General features: G+C 45.1%; 1 protein-coding gene across 8 annotated transcripts in view; it reads right to left on the reverse strand.

Annotated features, from left to right (window-relative positions):
- Ae2 (anion exchange protein Ae2) overlaps positions 1-14,735 on the reverse strand; it is a 198,781-nt gene that overhangs the window by 22,087 nt on the left and 161,959 nt on the right. For all 8 annotated transcript variants that reach the window (XM_089578508.1, XM_089578512.1, XM_089578514.1 and 5 more), the window contains 9 exons: positions 14,511-14,689; positions 13,118-13,342; positions 12,012-12,163; positions 11,302-11,428; positions 11,023-11,220; positions 10,258-10,365; positions 2,171-2,363; positions 1,467-1,667; positions 606-754 (listed from right to left, as the gene is read on the reverse strand). In XM_089578508.1, the coding sequence (XP_089434634.1) occupies positions 606-754; positions 1,467-1,667; positions 2,171-2,363; positions 10,258-10,365; positions 11,023-11,220; positions 11,302-11,428; positions 12,012-12,163; positions 13,118-13,342; positions 14,511-14,689 (1,532 nt within the window). The remainder of the gene's footprint in view (positions 1-605; positions 755-1,466; positions 1,668-2,170; positions 2,364-10,257; positions 10,366-11,022; positions 11,221-11,301; positions 11,429-12,011; positions 12,164-13,117; positions 13,343-14,510; positions 14,690-14,735) is intronic.

Raw genomic sequence — 14,735 nt, forward strand, 5'->3', positions numbered from 1 at the left:
GGCGTGAAGCAAAGACCCGCACACAACCACACCAGGAAAGCCCTAGAGAGGCAGCTAGGAGCCATCAACTGACCTAAAATTTCTGACCACACCTCCACTGCTGCCTCAGGAGGACCAAGATATTAGCTAAATGCAAGCATGACTCTGTGCCTCCCACTCACACAGTGAAACTCTGCAGTCATGCCGTGTTCCGCAGGATAAAAATCTCAGCACTGATTTTGCGTGCTAGTCATGTGCATCTGTACTGTTGTCTCCAAGATACTGAGAAGTTGGCTTTTCTGCACAGCTTACAAGTCCAGAAGTTGAGCTGATAAAATAATAATAATAAATAATGCATTACTCCTGAAGCACGGTTCCAAATGCTGTGCAAGGTGGTTTCTCCGGCTAGTAACTACACAAACATAGCTAAAACACATTTCATTTATAAATATACGATACTTCACATTAAGTACATGCAAACGACCAAGTAGAGATTTTTTTTTGCACAACGGCTCAGAGCAGTTATAGAGTGGACTATATTGTTGATCTGAACCTCTTTTTCGCAAAAATTTCCAGCTCGCTTCAAGTCGGAACTACATACAGAAAGTGTGAAACAACTAACTCACCGCATATAACAACTCGTCAAACAGCAGAACCGGTCCTGTAACACCTATTATAACCAAAGGTTGGCCAGAAAACAAGGCAAATAAGATGCCCGTGGCACAGGTGGCGACAAGTGTCTCAGACACTCCAATGAGGTTGTTTGTTTTATCCCCTGGCAGAAAGAAGACAGGCACAAGTTTAGACAGAAAAAAACAAAACAAAAAACACAAAAATTTTGCTCAAGCCATCTAGTACACCAAGGAAGATTCCACGCTTAAATTATGACAATGATAATAGGAAGCCACATCAGTGCCTGAAGTAAATAATTAAGTTGCATGATAAAAAAGAACAGAAGCCACTTTTCTCAATTACTGTTGGTAACAACCAGACAAATCACACCACGCCTCAATATCCATAGGTCATTTTAAGTGCTTTTAGATACCAGTGCACAGGTTCAGTTATTGGTGAAAAGTATTTTCCATGTCTCATTTGGAACTTGTATACTAAAAGGTGCGACACATTTGCGTGCATTGATTTTGGAAGAAATAATGTGGAGTATCAAAACTTATTTACTGCTTCAACACTGCCACAGCCCGAGTGGGGAGTGGTCAAGCACACCAATTCGCGCTGAGTCTTGCACAAACATTTTTAAAATGTTCCATTGCATGCGCATGCTTAGTGCTTATGCTAAAGCTCAGCAATCATCCATCCAGTCTAGCTTCGCACAGCTAAGTACGGGAACCAAAAGCCCACATTATAAATACTTCAACCTGAGTTGCAGTACTCAAAACTACAAGAAAGAGACTGCAGTCATTCTTGGGATTGAGTCCACGTGTATGGAAATGAACATGCAACATGTGCAGTCTCTGCTGTAGCTTTCTCACCTAGCAAGCCGCCAAAAGTGATGGCCCCCGACAGTGCAGCAAAGTAAATGAAGATGGCTGTGGCTAAGCATTGGCCATCCAGGGCATCCTTGAAATCACTTAGATACCAAGGGTACCGATTCCTGATGTCACTGCACAGACCACCAAACAATCTGCCACTGCGTTTTAGTGGTTCGTATTGTGGAGGTTTGTCTTCTGCAGCTGAAAGCGAGAGAGAAAGAGAGAGAGCAAACAAAACAGGTATCAGCTGGTGCCTGTAATGTCCATTTCCTATGTGTCACTGCTGAAATCTTTCAAACTAATGTAATCATGGTTAAAAGACCGATCTGCCCTGCTCCAAAACAATAAGCCAGGAGCCAGGCTTATCCTCAACAAGGAAAAATGACTAATAAAAAAAGAAAAGCACTAGTCAAAGTTCATATGAGTAGATAGTCTTGCTCACTGCTTGCATCTGACGTGTACGAAGCTCACAGACTGCAGTAGACTTCCGCCTTAGTGAGCTCCAGAAGAGAGCAAAATGCTGTGTCCCACAATAGGGGCTGGCACATTTAGTTCCGACGCGTTCCTTAGAACACTGATACTTTTTCTGCTTCTGCAGGACGAGGTCAGCAGGAGCAGGCAAATGCACATCCCCCAGAGCATTAGCGCGCAGGCACTCTCGCACAGGGGCTTGCAGCCTTGAACCAATTCCAAAACAGACTAACGGGGAGCCGGCTTCTTTGCTTGCATCTTGCGCTTGCGGATGTCCTCGTACTTCTTCTTGAGGTCATCAACCGGCAGCAGAGACTTCCTGTCCCAGTCACCGGGTGGCAGAACAATGCTGTCATCCAAGAACTCGTTGATGGCTCTCAAAAGGTCACGCCTATCTTCTGCCTTGTATGCCGCTGTGTGAAAGGTCTGTAAAGCACACCAATAAATGGGATTATAACACAGTGATTATATGCAATCACACAGACTTCACACAAAACATCACACTTCGCAACTACATTCATGACTTATGGACATCAAGTCCTGTGAATGTTAAATTGTGTGAACATGGCCACTACAATTCTTCTGAAGAAATTAAATTACGGCCCTTCTCAAAAGTTCCTAAGCAAATGGGTCTATTTCTGGGCTATGCCATGTGGGCTGTTTTGAATCCCAGCACTCCAAACCCATAGGGGAAAATAAGAATTCTTTGCCTAACCCTTTACAGCTTAGCAATACCATGGTGCTGCAACAGTCTTACTACGTGGCCCAGCAGCAAATCCAGAGCGTGGGGCATGGTTAAACCTATCACCCGTGCTTTCAAATACTCCCAAACCCTCCATTTGCTATATTCAATTTTTTTAGGCAGGAAAGCAATAACTGTGCAGAGCTACAAAAAAAAAAAGGAAAGGAGGGAGGAGGTGGTGGTGGCTGAAACATTTATTGCCAAGCAATGCAGAGGGGGCAAACCCTGCCTCCCCTTACGTGGCACGAGGCAACTCTTAGGGGGTTGCCCTTAAAGGGCAAAGGACAGTCCTTGGAAGGCTATCTACTTCAAGGCGTCGGTAATTATCCGGCGCTGGTCAGCAGCAGCAGAGCTGGCCAGGAGAGTCTGCCAGTATGACTCCGCCGTGGTTAGGGGTGGACGGTATGGGAAGGTAGGGCATGTGAGGAGGACGTGAAGAAAGTCTTGCGGCCTCCCTCAGTGCTTACAGGAGGACCGAAGCTGATTGGGTTAGCGGGCATAAAGGAGAATAGGGTAGGGAGCAGCATGGGTCTGGAGTCAGCGCCAGTGGGAGGGCTGGGTTAGGGTTAGCGAGGGAGCCGGCAGTGCGTAAACGCGCTGGGTATCTCGGTAGTGGGTAAGGATATCTCTGAAGGTAAGCAGACGCTCCTGGGATGGCGGAGCGGGTCCAACTCCAGCCCGGAAAGTGAGACCTCAGACGAGGGAGTGGACCTCCTCGTTACCCGGGAGGCCTGCGTGTGTGGGGGTCCACATAAGGGTTACAGGGCGGGTGGGGTGACAGAAGCGTAGAAGCCGAGCCGTGGTGCGGGATATCAGGCCTTTAGCGAAATTGGACAGGGCGGATTTTGAGTCTGAGAGAATTTCGGTGGCAGAGGTGGAGATGAGAGCGAGCGCAATGGCTGCTTCCTCTGCAATTTCTGATGAGTGTGCCAATGGAGCCTGATGCGAGTAATCGGGCCTAATTGTTAGCGACGGCGAGGACCATGCAGGAGCCCGACGAGTATGCTGCCACGTCCACATAGGCTACCTTGGAATTGATGCCGTACAGCTTGTGCAGGGCTTTGGCGCGGGCTGCCCTGCATTCTCCGTCGTGCTCGGGGTGAGTGTTCTTAGGGATGGGAAGGATGACGAGATGGAAGCGTAGGTCTGGAGGTAGGGGGGCCTTCTCGGTAGGATGGATGATCGGGGCAATACCTAGCTGACAGAGCAGAGTGCGGCCTGTCGGGGTACCTGACGGGCGAGTCAGCTGTGCTGTTAGCGTGGTTTCTGCAAGCTCCTCAAACGTGTTGTTGGTACCGAGGTTGAGGAGTCGGACAGTTGAGGTGCTGGGGGGTAGGCGGAGGGGGACCTTTGTGCAGCTCCTGAGGAGCACGCTGATGCAGTCCCGCTCATTCTGCTTTAGGGGGAGGTAGGGGAATGAGGAGCTGGTGCTGCACACAAACGCATGACACGTTTCAATGCGAAAGAATGTACCCCACTTTCCCTGTTATTTACATTGACATGATCAAACTAAATGACAAGGCTAAAAGCCTTGTTCTCAATCTTTTTAGTATCGGGAAACCTCAGTGTCTTTCAGATGGTGCCGTGGCACCTCTCTGTTACTTGGTTTGTTCCTTCCTGGCTGATATGTATGGAAAAAGAAGCATGCAGACACACAACCCTTCAAAAAATGCTCAAAATTCAATTAATAATAGCTGGCTCTATAGTGAATAGTATGCTAAAAAGGATTACAGTACAATTATTCCCAACTAATATGGGTAAAGGAGACATGGGGGTTCAAGCTTGCATGGGTTTAAGTGCCTGGAAAACCTAAAAAGCACTTCAAGGAGCTGAAGGATTCCCACTGAACCCAGTTTGAGAACCCTGGCTAGGACGTTTGAATTCAATAGCAGTAGGAACCCATGTAGATTCTTTTGAAACTGCCCTTCTGTTCAGTACACAATCAGTATCAAACAAATTAGTGATATTTAATGATCAATTTAACGTACAAGGCTGGCACTTGAAAAGAAAACTAAACATACTACAGAGGCTATTCCATATGTCTCAACCACTTCTGAATTGCCTGACAGAAACTACTTTTGCAAGAAATATCCAACATGGCCATAATGTGATGTGTGTTTGTGTGTTGTGTTGGGTTTTATGGCGCATAAGCAACTGAGGCTATCATGCACCACACACGGGGTTAAATGCACGTTTCTAGAATTTATGTGTTACAGTTGTTGTAACCTATAGTTTGTTTAGAATATTTGCTTCTTTTAAAAAGTTAAATGTGCAGGACAAGTCGACAAGTGCATTCTCTCCCAAAACCAATGATGGATGAAAAGGGATATGTTCATTGTAAAACCGTGTGAAATGTTTCTTCCTCAGTGTTTCAAGCTTTCGACATGAGTATAGCATATGGTTTACGGTGAGGTTATCTCCGCATGCGTCACATATAGGTTTGTCTTGTTTTGTTAGTATGAAGTTGTGTGTGAGGTGTGTGTGTCCTATGCGAAGACGGCATAAAATGACTTCCTTAATGCGTTCCTGGTGAGTACAGGTTTTCCATTCGCCCAACACAGGCTTAACCAAGTGGAGTTTATTATTTATTGTATTATTCCATGTTGCCTGCCATTTATCCCATAGTTTAGAAAGAACTAATTTCATGTAATCTTTAAAAGGTAAATTTACTTTCTCGATTTGTTTGTTCCGGGCTTGAGCTGTGCATACGTCTGCTCTTTCATTCCCTTTTATACCAACGTGACTAGGGACCCAGCAGAATTTGACATTTAGCCCGTGGGCAGTGGCTGTTATTATGTTATGTATGATGTCGCCGAGTAGTGGCGTGACTGCATTTCTGATGTGAAGTGCTGTGAGTACACTGAGCGAGTCTGAAAATAACGCTGTTGCTTATGTTCTCGTTTACTATTTTCTCTACCACAACCCAGATGGCATAACATTCAGCAGTGAAGATGGATGCATACTGCGGAAGTCTTATTATTTTTTCCCATCTTCCTTGTACTACGGCACTTCCAACACAATCAGCTGTTTTTGAACCATCAGTATAAAAGGTTTCAAGGCCACTACACCTTTCCTCGAGGGCGAGGAATTCTTGGATGATGTGTTGTGAGGGAGTTTGTGTTTTTCGGAACTGTGTAAGCGTCGGACAACAGTCGGTGTGAAAATTATTCCATGGGGCAAGTAGGTCCAGTCTTTGAGCCATGTTAGGTAATGTGTCAGCTATGCCAAGATTCTGGCATATCTCTTTGAACCTTAAAATCAGAGGCCTGGTAGCTTGTGGTTTGTTCCTGAATATTATTCTAGAGGGGCACTTTGTTACGATGGAGTAACAGATGTGTTTTGGCAAGGATCTCACTTTGAAAACATGTACAAGTAAGGGCATTTCTTCCGACTTCTAGCGGGGGTTCATTTGTCTCGACGTAGAGACTGGTTATGGGCGATGTTCTGTAAGCGCCGCATGAAAGGCGAAGGCCTGAGTTATGTGTGGGGTCTAGTCTTTTTAGATATGATGGCCGTGCTGATCCGTACACTACGCATCCGTAGTCTAAGATGGAACGTGTCAAGGAGCGATAGATGTGTAGGAGGCATGCTCTATCAGACCCCCAGTGTTTTCGAGACAGTACTTTCAATATGTTCAGTGATTTAGTGGCTTTCTTTTTTAGGTTATTTATGTGGGGTAGGAACGCAAGTTTTCTGTCAAATGTTACGCCCAAAAATTTATGCTCCTTTTTCACAGGCAGTACTGTTTCATTTAGGTGGAGTGTGGGGTCGGCCTGTAAGCCTCTCTTCAGTGAAAAAAGAACTTTCCTTCATTTTCTTCATTTCATTTTCTTCATTTTCTTGACTAAAATTCTTCGAGAGTGTTGAGCCAAGGCGGACTTGGAATGAACGGCCAGAGAGGAAATCCTTTATGCAGTTTAGCATCCTGCCGCAGATGCCTAGATCTGCAAGGTCACGAAGAATACCGAACCTCCACGTGGTGTCATAAGCTTTTTCCATGTCGAAAAAAACTGCCAGGCAGTGCTGTCTGTGAATAAATGCCTCTCGTACTGTATTTTCAAGGCGGACTAGATGATCGGTTATTGAGCACGCTTTCCTAAAACCGCATTGATGTATATCTAGCAGTGTACGGGATTCAAGGACGAACATTAACCGGATATTAAGAACACTCAAAAGTTTTGGCAAGACACCTTGTGAACACTATGGGTCTTTAACTACTTGGTGGCTTTCCGGGTTTAAGGAAAGGTACAATTACTGCTTTCTTCCATGCCTCAGGTAGCTTCCCGGAGACCCATACTTTATTAAAAAACTTTAAAAGTGCTTCTACGGCAGGTTCTGAAAGATGGGCTAACATCTCATAATGGATTTTATCAGGACTGGGTGCTGTTTGCTTTGCGGTGCGGAGTACTCTATTGATTTCTTCAAAGGTTATTAAACTGTTGTATGTCTCGTTCAACCTGCTATTTGTGGGAAGTCTTTGTTTTTCAGCAGTGTTTTTGTACTTTAGAAATGGGTCGGTATAGTGGAGGGAACTAGAAACTTGAGAGAAGTGCTCCCCCAAAATGTCTGCCTGTTCTTTGATGTTTGTTTGTCTGTCGGGGTCTGTCAGAAAAGGGATTGTGAAAGCGGAGAAGCACCCATTTAATCTATGCACTTGTTCCCACATTTTTTTCGATGTAATTGAGCTCTTTATTGATGACATAAACTTTTGCCACGATTCTTTTTCAGCTATGCGGCGTATATACCGGGCATTAGCTTTCGCTTTTTTGAAATTTATGATGTTTTCTTGCGTTGGGTATCGTCGAAAAATCCCCCAGGCTTTATTTTGTTTCTTTTTGCTTCTCTACATGTTTGTGTGTACCAGTGTTTATGGCTTGGTCGTACCGTTCCCGAAGTCTGAGGAATGACTAACTGTGCTGCAGCAATAATACATGAGGTAAATATTTCGTTCAGTTCGTCTATGCTACAATGCTCTGTGGATATTTTATCGAGGCTGGCCTCAGCTCGGAAAAGTTCCCAGTCGGCTAAATGAAGCTTCCAGCGGCGTGGTTTTGTCAGGGTTACTGATGGTGGTGATGACATGTTAATGATAACTGGTAGGTGGTCGCTTCCATACGGATTGTCTAAAACATCCCAGTTAAAATCATTAAAAATAGAGGGCGAACTAAAAGACAGGTCTAAACAGCTCATTTTTCTAGTGCTCGGACTGCAATACGTTTGTTTCCCTATATATTCAGTAAGCACACACTGTTGCATAGAATAAAATCTTCTAAAATACGGCCTCTAGTATCTGTTTGTTCACTACCCCAATAAGAGGAGTGCGCATTAAAATCACCGACTACCAGATACGGCTCTGGTAGCTGTTGTAAAAGTGTTTCTAAGTCATGCAGTGTTACTGATAGATGTGGCTGTAGATATACCGAGCATATGGTGATGGTTTTAAAATGGAGGACGGTGACTGCAACAGCTTCATACTTGGTTTTAATCTTGATTTCACGGGTTGCAACACCACTCTGCACAATAATAGCAACACCTCCTGAGAGCTTATCAGCTTGCTCTCGGTCGCACCGAAAGACTTTATACTTCTTTAGGACATTCTGCTGTTTGGGACCTAAGTTTGTCTCCTGTAGGCATAAAGCCACAGGGGAAAATGCGTTTAGTTCTTTTATATCGGAATAGTTATTTAATACTCCACGACAGTTCCAATGTATAAGGAATGCCATGTTGGATGATTTTTGGGAGTGTCGTAAAGTTACGATACTGGTTTTGGGGGTGCCATTACTGGGCTCTTATCTTTTCTTCGCTCAAGAGAGCTGCGCCGCCACTGAAGCGGGGGCAAGTGTTGCGTTGTGTCCATCGCCTCGCTAGAGGCTCTGGAGGTCCGCGGAGAACCCACAGGTGTGCGGTTTGCAGGCCTCTCCCGACTGGGGGAAGCCTTGCGGGCGGCCGACCCGGAGGCCGGCGAGCCATTCTTCGAAAGTGGCAGAGCAGCCTTCGCTGTGTCTGCCCGGGGCGCGGATGGCCCTGCCTCAGGCTCACTGCGTGTGGCCTGGGCAGGTGCCGAAGCCTGGTGTGATGCCCCGCCCCGTCGCACCACATCGGCGAAATTTGTTTTTGCTGTGAACAAAAACGTTTCTTGGGTTTGTGCAAATCTTTTACGTGCTTCCGAGAAAGTTACGTTTTCTTTGGTTTTGATTGTTATTATCTCTTTCTCTTTCTTCCAGGATGGGCATGACCTGGAATACGCGGGGTGGTCCCCTTCACAGTTAGCGCATTTTGGCACTGCGTTGCAGACATCGGATTCATGTTCATTGGATGCATATTTAGCACACGTTTGGCGGGCATGACAACTCTGGGATCCATGGCCAAATCTCTGGCACTTGAAACACCGGCAAGGATTGGGGATGTATGGTCTGACTGCTATTTTCATGTAACCTACTTCTATGGTTTCGGGGAGTTGGCTGGATGCAAAAGAGAGAACTAAGTGCTTTGTTGGAATTTCTTTGTCATCTTTTCGAATTTTTATGCGCTGGACATTAGTGACATTCTGGTCTTTGAGACCTTCCAGCATTTCTTCTCCAGTCAGGGTGAGAAAGTCTTGTTCTGAGATGACGCATTTGACAGTGTTGAGGGATCTATGGGCACTAACAGAAATGGGTATTTCTCCAAAGGTTGCTATGTTTGAGAGCTTGGAATACTGTGTTTTGTCTTTGATCTGCAGTAGTAGGTCCCCACTGGCTAGCTTCGAAACCTTGTAGCCAAGGCCCAGTGATTCTGTCAGAGACTTGGAAACTATGAAAGGAGAGATGATTCTTGCTTGCTTTTCTGCTACCTCACTATGTACAACACGGTATCTGGGGAAGATTTCTTTTTTTTGCAGGAACTGCGCAGTGACATCGGTCCGCCCTCGTTTCTGAGGGCGATCATTTGTTTGAGGAAAGGAATCCATAAAAGAAAATTGTTATTCAGCTGCGGTGGCAGCCACCCACCATGGAGCCAAACACGAGGACGGGACAGGAACTTGCACGCAAGTCCTGCCCACGCCAGCTGTACACCTTAACTATAACCCAATATGACTCAACTAAGGGTAGTTGGCCACACAAGGTTAACCCTCGCCGCCAGGAAAAAAAAGGAAAAACCAAGAAGGGAGGAGGATACAGGAAAGTTGCAAGAAAGAAGACAGGAAAGTGAAAGGTAAAGGGGAGGACAGGAAAAGGCGACTGCCGATTTCCTCCGGTCGGGTCAGGCCGGAGGTGCCGTTTACAGGAAGCTGGGGCCAAAGTGGTGTGTTGCCTCCGCCGAGGGGCCTTAAAGGTCCAAACGCTCGGCATCGGCTCAACCACCAGGATCCCCTTTTCGCCGGGCACGGCGATGCCACGCACGGCTAAGCACGGATGCTCGGGTCCGTGGTGACGCATAGCTCACCATCATCCCCCTGCGGGGATGTCCCTGCGGATGCTCGGGTTAACCCCGTGGTGTCGCCACTCACCAACGTCTGCATGCTGCAGACGCCCCCCTGCGGGGAGTGATGTGTAAACATTCATTTACACCGACATAAATATGTATAAGGAAACTTACCCTGTTTGACATCAAGGTCGAGATCGAACGACCAACCTCATGATAGTCCAGATCATCAGCATTGGTTGGACCCAACAGAATGAAGAAGAATCTTACAGGAATGGGCACCTGCAAGGAGCATTGGCCCAAGATTGGCCCAAACAGCCAAAGTTGCCTTGATGCCAAAAAACATTCCTTGGACAGTGGGATGGCTATGTGGCGTAATCTTGCATGGACACATCTCCAAGACTGTGGCCTCAATAAAGACGAATTAGACTAACAAAGAGCCGTAGTTATATGACATATTAACTGCTGATCCCATATTTATGATGTAAATATCCTCTCTCTTTCTGATCTCACTTGTGCAAAAATTTTTGAAAATTTGTGACCATATATTTCCAGATGCTATGACATTCTGTATAAACGTGTGTAAGGGCCGCACTTTCTTTTTTTAAATTCGGGTATGAATTTTGAAGGTGTGGCCCATACTTAAAAAAAAAAATAACGCATAACCGTATTTTTTTCTCAATAATCTAGTCCAAAACAGCAGTTGCAGCTTATACATGAATGCGGCCTTTACCAGAGATTATACGGTATTTGTCACTAGTAGATGGAATTCCAAAGGCTGACAAGAAACAACTGGGCTAACTGAAGAAAACCGAAAAAATAAAGACATGCAATAAGTGACATTGCAGCTACACAAACTAAGACCTATGTTTTGGACCAAAGACACAGCGCAGCAAAGCAGAGCTGTCAAGCAGCAGTGGCGACGGAGCAATTGCTCACCTCCATCAGATTGGGCATCACCTGCCCCTGGGCCAGCCTGACAAAGGCAATGGTGGGTTGCTCCAAGAAATCCAAGCCTCCCACCAGCACGGCGGTCGCTTCCGCATCTTCGGGTATTCTTCGGAGGATATTGGCATCAGGCTTGCGCAAATCATCCGTGGAACACCCAGGAAGAAACGGCTCAGTCTCGTCGCGTGTCTGCAATGAAGTCCATGTCAGCTTCCAACTGCACTCCGATTGCTACACACTTTAGAATTTATCTGTTGGTAAAACCATTACCCCTTTGTCAATGGAGATGCGCGTGTCTGCAGTAAGCAGGGGCATGCTTCGATTCCCAGCATTTCCATTTACGTGGTCTTGCGATGAGGATGTGAAGTTGCTAACCAGTGAAGCCGACCGCAACGACCTGTAAGAGGATAACCAGTGAAATCTATCCTTTGAAACTCTGCTTTCAGCAAGCCTTTTTGTTCTGTGCACGCCCAGTGTACACCACCACAAGTGGCTATGGTACACTAGTAATACTTACTGCACGTCAAACTTGGGAAAAAATTCAGTGATGATTACGATACTTAATGAGAAATTTGAGCACAGCTCTTAAGATATTTTGATTTTGCATGCACTTCTTTGAAGCTATAACTACAGCGTGGGGACCGGCGACGCTAAATGCCCTTCATATATAGGGCATGCAGTGTCTGTTCATCACTTCATGTTGAAGCAGGTGCACACACACACAGCATACACCCTCTCTCACTCTGTCACCCTCCCGCCTAGGCTCATGTCACCAGCGAGGCGTGAAGGTGCTGATCATGATCAAAGCATGAAGGTGCTGATCAAACCCCAAGTCACCAGAATGAAGTGCACTGCAATGCTGATGCTTCCAATTACTTTACCCCACTGAAAGATCACAGACACCTAGGAACCAAATCTTGTACACAGAGAGGTGTGATTTACCTAGTGCGAAAGTTGAGTCAAGTAACAGTGGTACTTACTTGAGTGCTGTAAATGTACCAGAGGAGTTACGACGCAGGAACGTGTTTAGGCTTTTTTCAGCACCATGTCGGTGACGCATCAGAAGCACACGCAAAACAGCGCCATGGCTCTCTGGTGGTATTTGCTCCGTCAGCACCATGTTGTCGACAACCTACGTTTTGTTCGCAATTCAGTAAAACAGCTACAAGGATTACGCCTCTAACATTTTCTAACTTTTATGCTCAAGAAATTTCCTCTTCTCAGAATACGAAAAGTTGCTCATATAGACAGTATAATTTTATTCAATGCAGTCCTCTCGGGTATACGTCCTACAAATGTTGCCTCAATACTTCGCACACTTTTACTGACCAGTAAGTAGCCTGAAACAGGTAGCAGAATAGAGTGAGTGAGGAACAATAAGGCAAATATAGCCGCCAAATATAGGATCAGACTGGCAAAAAATGACACTCTTTCGTTTTTGAATAAGAAAACAAGCTGCAGAGGTCTACAGATAACTTTCGAAGACTATATCTGTGGTCTCTAAGACCATGGCACATTAAAGCAGCAGCTAATTGCATAAGGGGCCAAGGTACAGCTTTCAGTGAGACCAGTGCAAGCAAAGACGTGATACCTCATCTTGGCAGTTCCATGTGACACACAGCGAGTAGTAGTAGTGTAATAGTGCTAGCTGCACTACCTGTACCTCACTTTAGCATTGCAAATTCAGGTAGCTGCACAACGGAGCATCTTTTTATGTATTCTATTTTACCCTAACTGCAGTATGAAACTACAGCAGGGGTGGAACACCCAATGTAGGTTCCAGAGCAGCTCTTGGAGCAGAAAAACATGCATTCCAGAGCAGCTATGGAACAGGAAATGAGCATTCTGGAGCATCTGTACAGCACAAATACAAGCATTTTGAAACCGCTTTAATCAAGGTTTATGTACTGTGCTTAAAGTGAGGTTGAGTTTTTTTTACTCCACACAAACTTCAATAGACAATGTGTTTGTCATTGCTGATCTCAAATGCATGGGCATGCACAGAGAGCATGCACAGAGAGCTGTCCCATCCCTGCTACAAGAATGAGGTAACATACAAGAAACGACGAAAGCAAAAAATGTCCACCTTGTTTGCGATGCCTGTGAGGTCCTTCTCCTCAAGGTCAAGGAGCACAGTCCCTTGCTCAATACACTTGCGCAGGCAAAGTAGTGAATGGAAGGACAGCGAGGCCAGGTGTGGCTTCCCCCAGCGGTCCACATCTTCTTTCAAGTTTTCTTCGTACTTGATCCAACGTGCTGTCTCTTTCCACTCATAGGTCTCTGGCACCAGCTCATCCAACTCCACAAAGATCTGTGAATCACACCAACAAATGCTTGTCTCGTGTACTCCATAGAAAGCTACTGAAGGTACGATCCTAGCCAACTGAGTGAACAGTGTAGAAGTGAGTGGCATATAGAAGTGTTTTATGAAGAAGTTAGCCATGGTCGTTGAGCAAGGAGTACAAACAGTATAAAAAAAAAATGTGCTGTAAACACAAGCTACCTGAAGCGGTAAATGACTGAATTTTCAAGATTTTCACAAACAGCCTCCAATATATGCAACTGACGCTGCCACTCAAATGATACTGTACACCCAAGCACTATGCTTTCTTTGGCTTCAGTCAAAATTCCCTAAATGATGCAATGAAAAGTTCTTACACTATAACTGTGTAGTATGCCATTAGCACACAATGGCAAAACAACTGATGGTAACCGCAAGGTCTTTATTAAAGTTTTATTGATGTGTTCAAACATACCTGCTAAAGTATAGACCGTTTAGCATTTCTATGGGCATTCAGATCCACATAAACCTTAGCAAGCCATGCTACATGCCTACTGACCCCTCTTCATGCCTTCTAACACACCAGCATCCCACTGAATGACCATTTAGATGAAAATGAAGTTGCTAGGCTGAATGAGTCCTACACAGCTTGCCAGCTTCTCCATAAGCTACTCCCATATCAAGAAATATGTTCTGACCATCTCACAATATGTAACAGAGCTGCCTGCCCTATGTTCATCTGCACTTCAAAGTGCAGGCAAACTAAAATACTGTGCTTTATGCAACTGTTAAAAGCTATCTGTATTTTAAAGCCAAACTGATATTTTACCTAACTGCGGACAAATCTCAAGGGCTAGGAACTAGTATATATACCAGCATCACATTATTAGCTCAATAAGCATGCATCGAATACCAAGGGGAATTCCACTTGGGCATCCTCACTTGAGTAGCTATACTAAGTAGTGTTTTTTGAATATGCATACATTTTGTCATAAAGAAAAAGACATTGGTGAAAAAAAGGGCTTCAACAAGCAAACTTTTTAAACTAAGGTAAGCATATTTTCATTTGTCAGAGAACATCAATTAAATACTTCATGGTACTTCAATTAGGTTATGAGGCTTACGTACCTCGCCCCTAAGCCTCAACTGAAACTGAAATTTCACTTGCAACAACTTGCCAATCATTGCCATAACTCACCTCATGTGGCTTTCGATCATAAAGCTTCTTCACGAATGGCACAGAGTATCTTTTCCCTGAGCCTGGTGCAGATGGTTTCTCAGAGGAGTCTTCAGATGCAGGCTGCATAAATGAAAGCACGGTGTTCTTTGCAAGAATCTTGTGTCGTCGCATGCCTTTCTGGTCCTCAAATCTGTGGCCTGAAACATGAAAAAACAATTTTAAATCAGGTATGCCCTGATTGTT

Source organism: Amblyomma mixtum, chromosome 3 (assembly GCF_055824585.1).
Source record: "Amblyomma mixtum isolate Tamu chromosome 3, ASM5582458v1, whole genome shotgun sequence".
Taxonomy (NCBI): Eukaryota; Metazoa; Arthropoda; class Arachnida; order Ixodida; family Ixodidae; genus Amblyomma; species Amblyomma mixtum.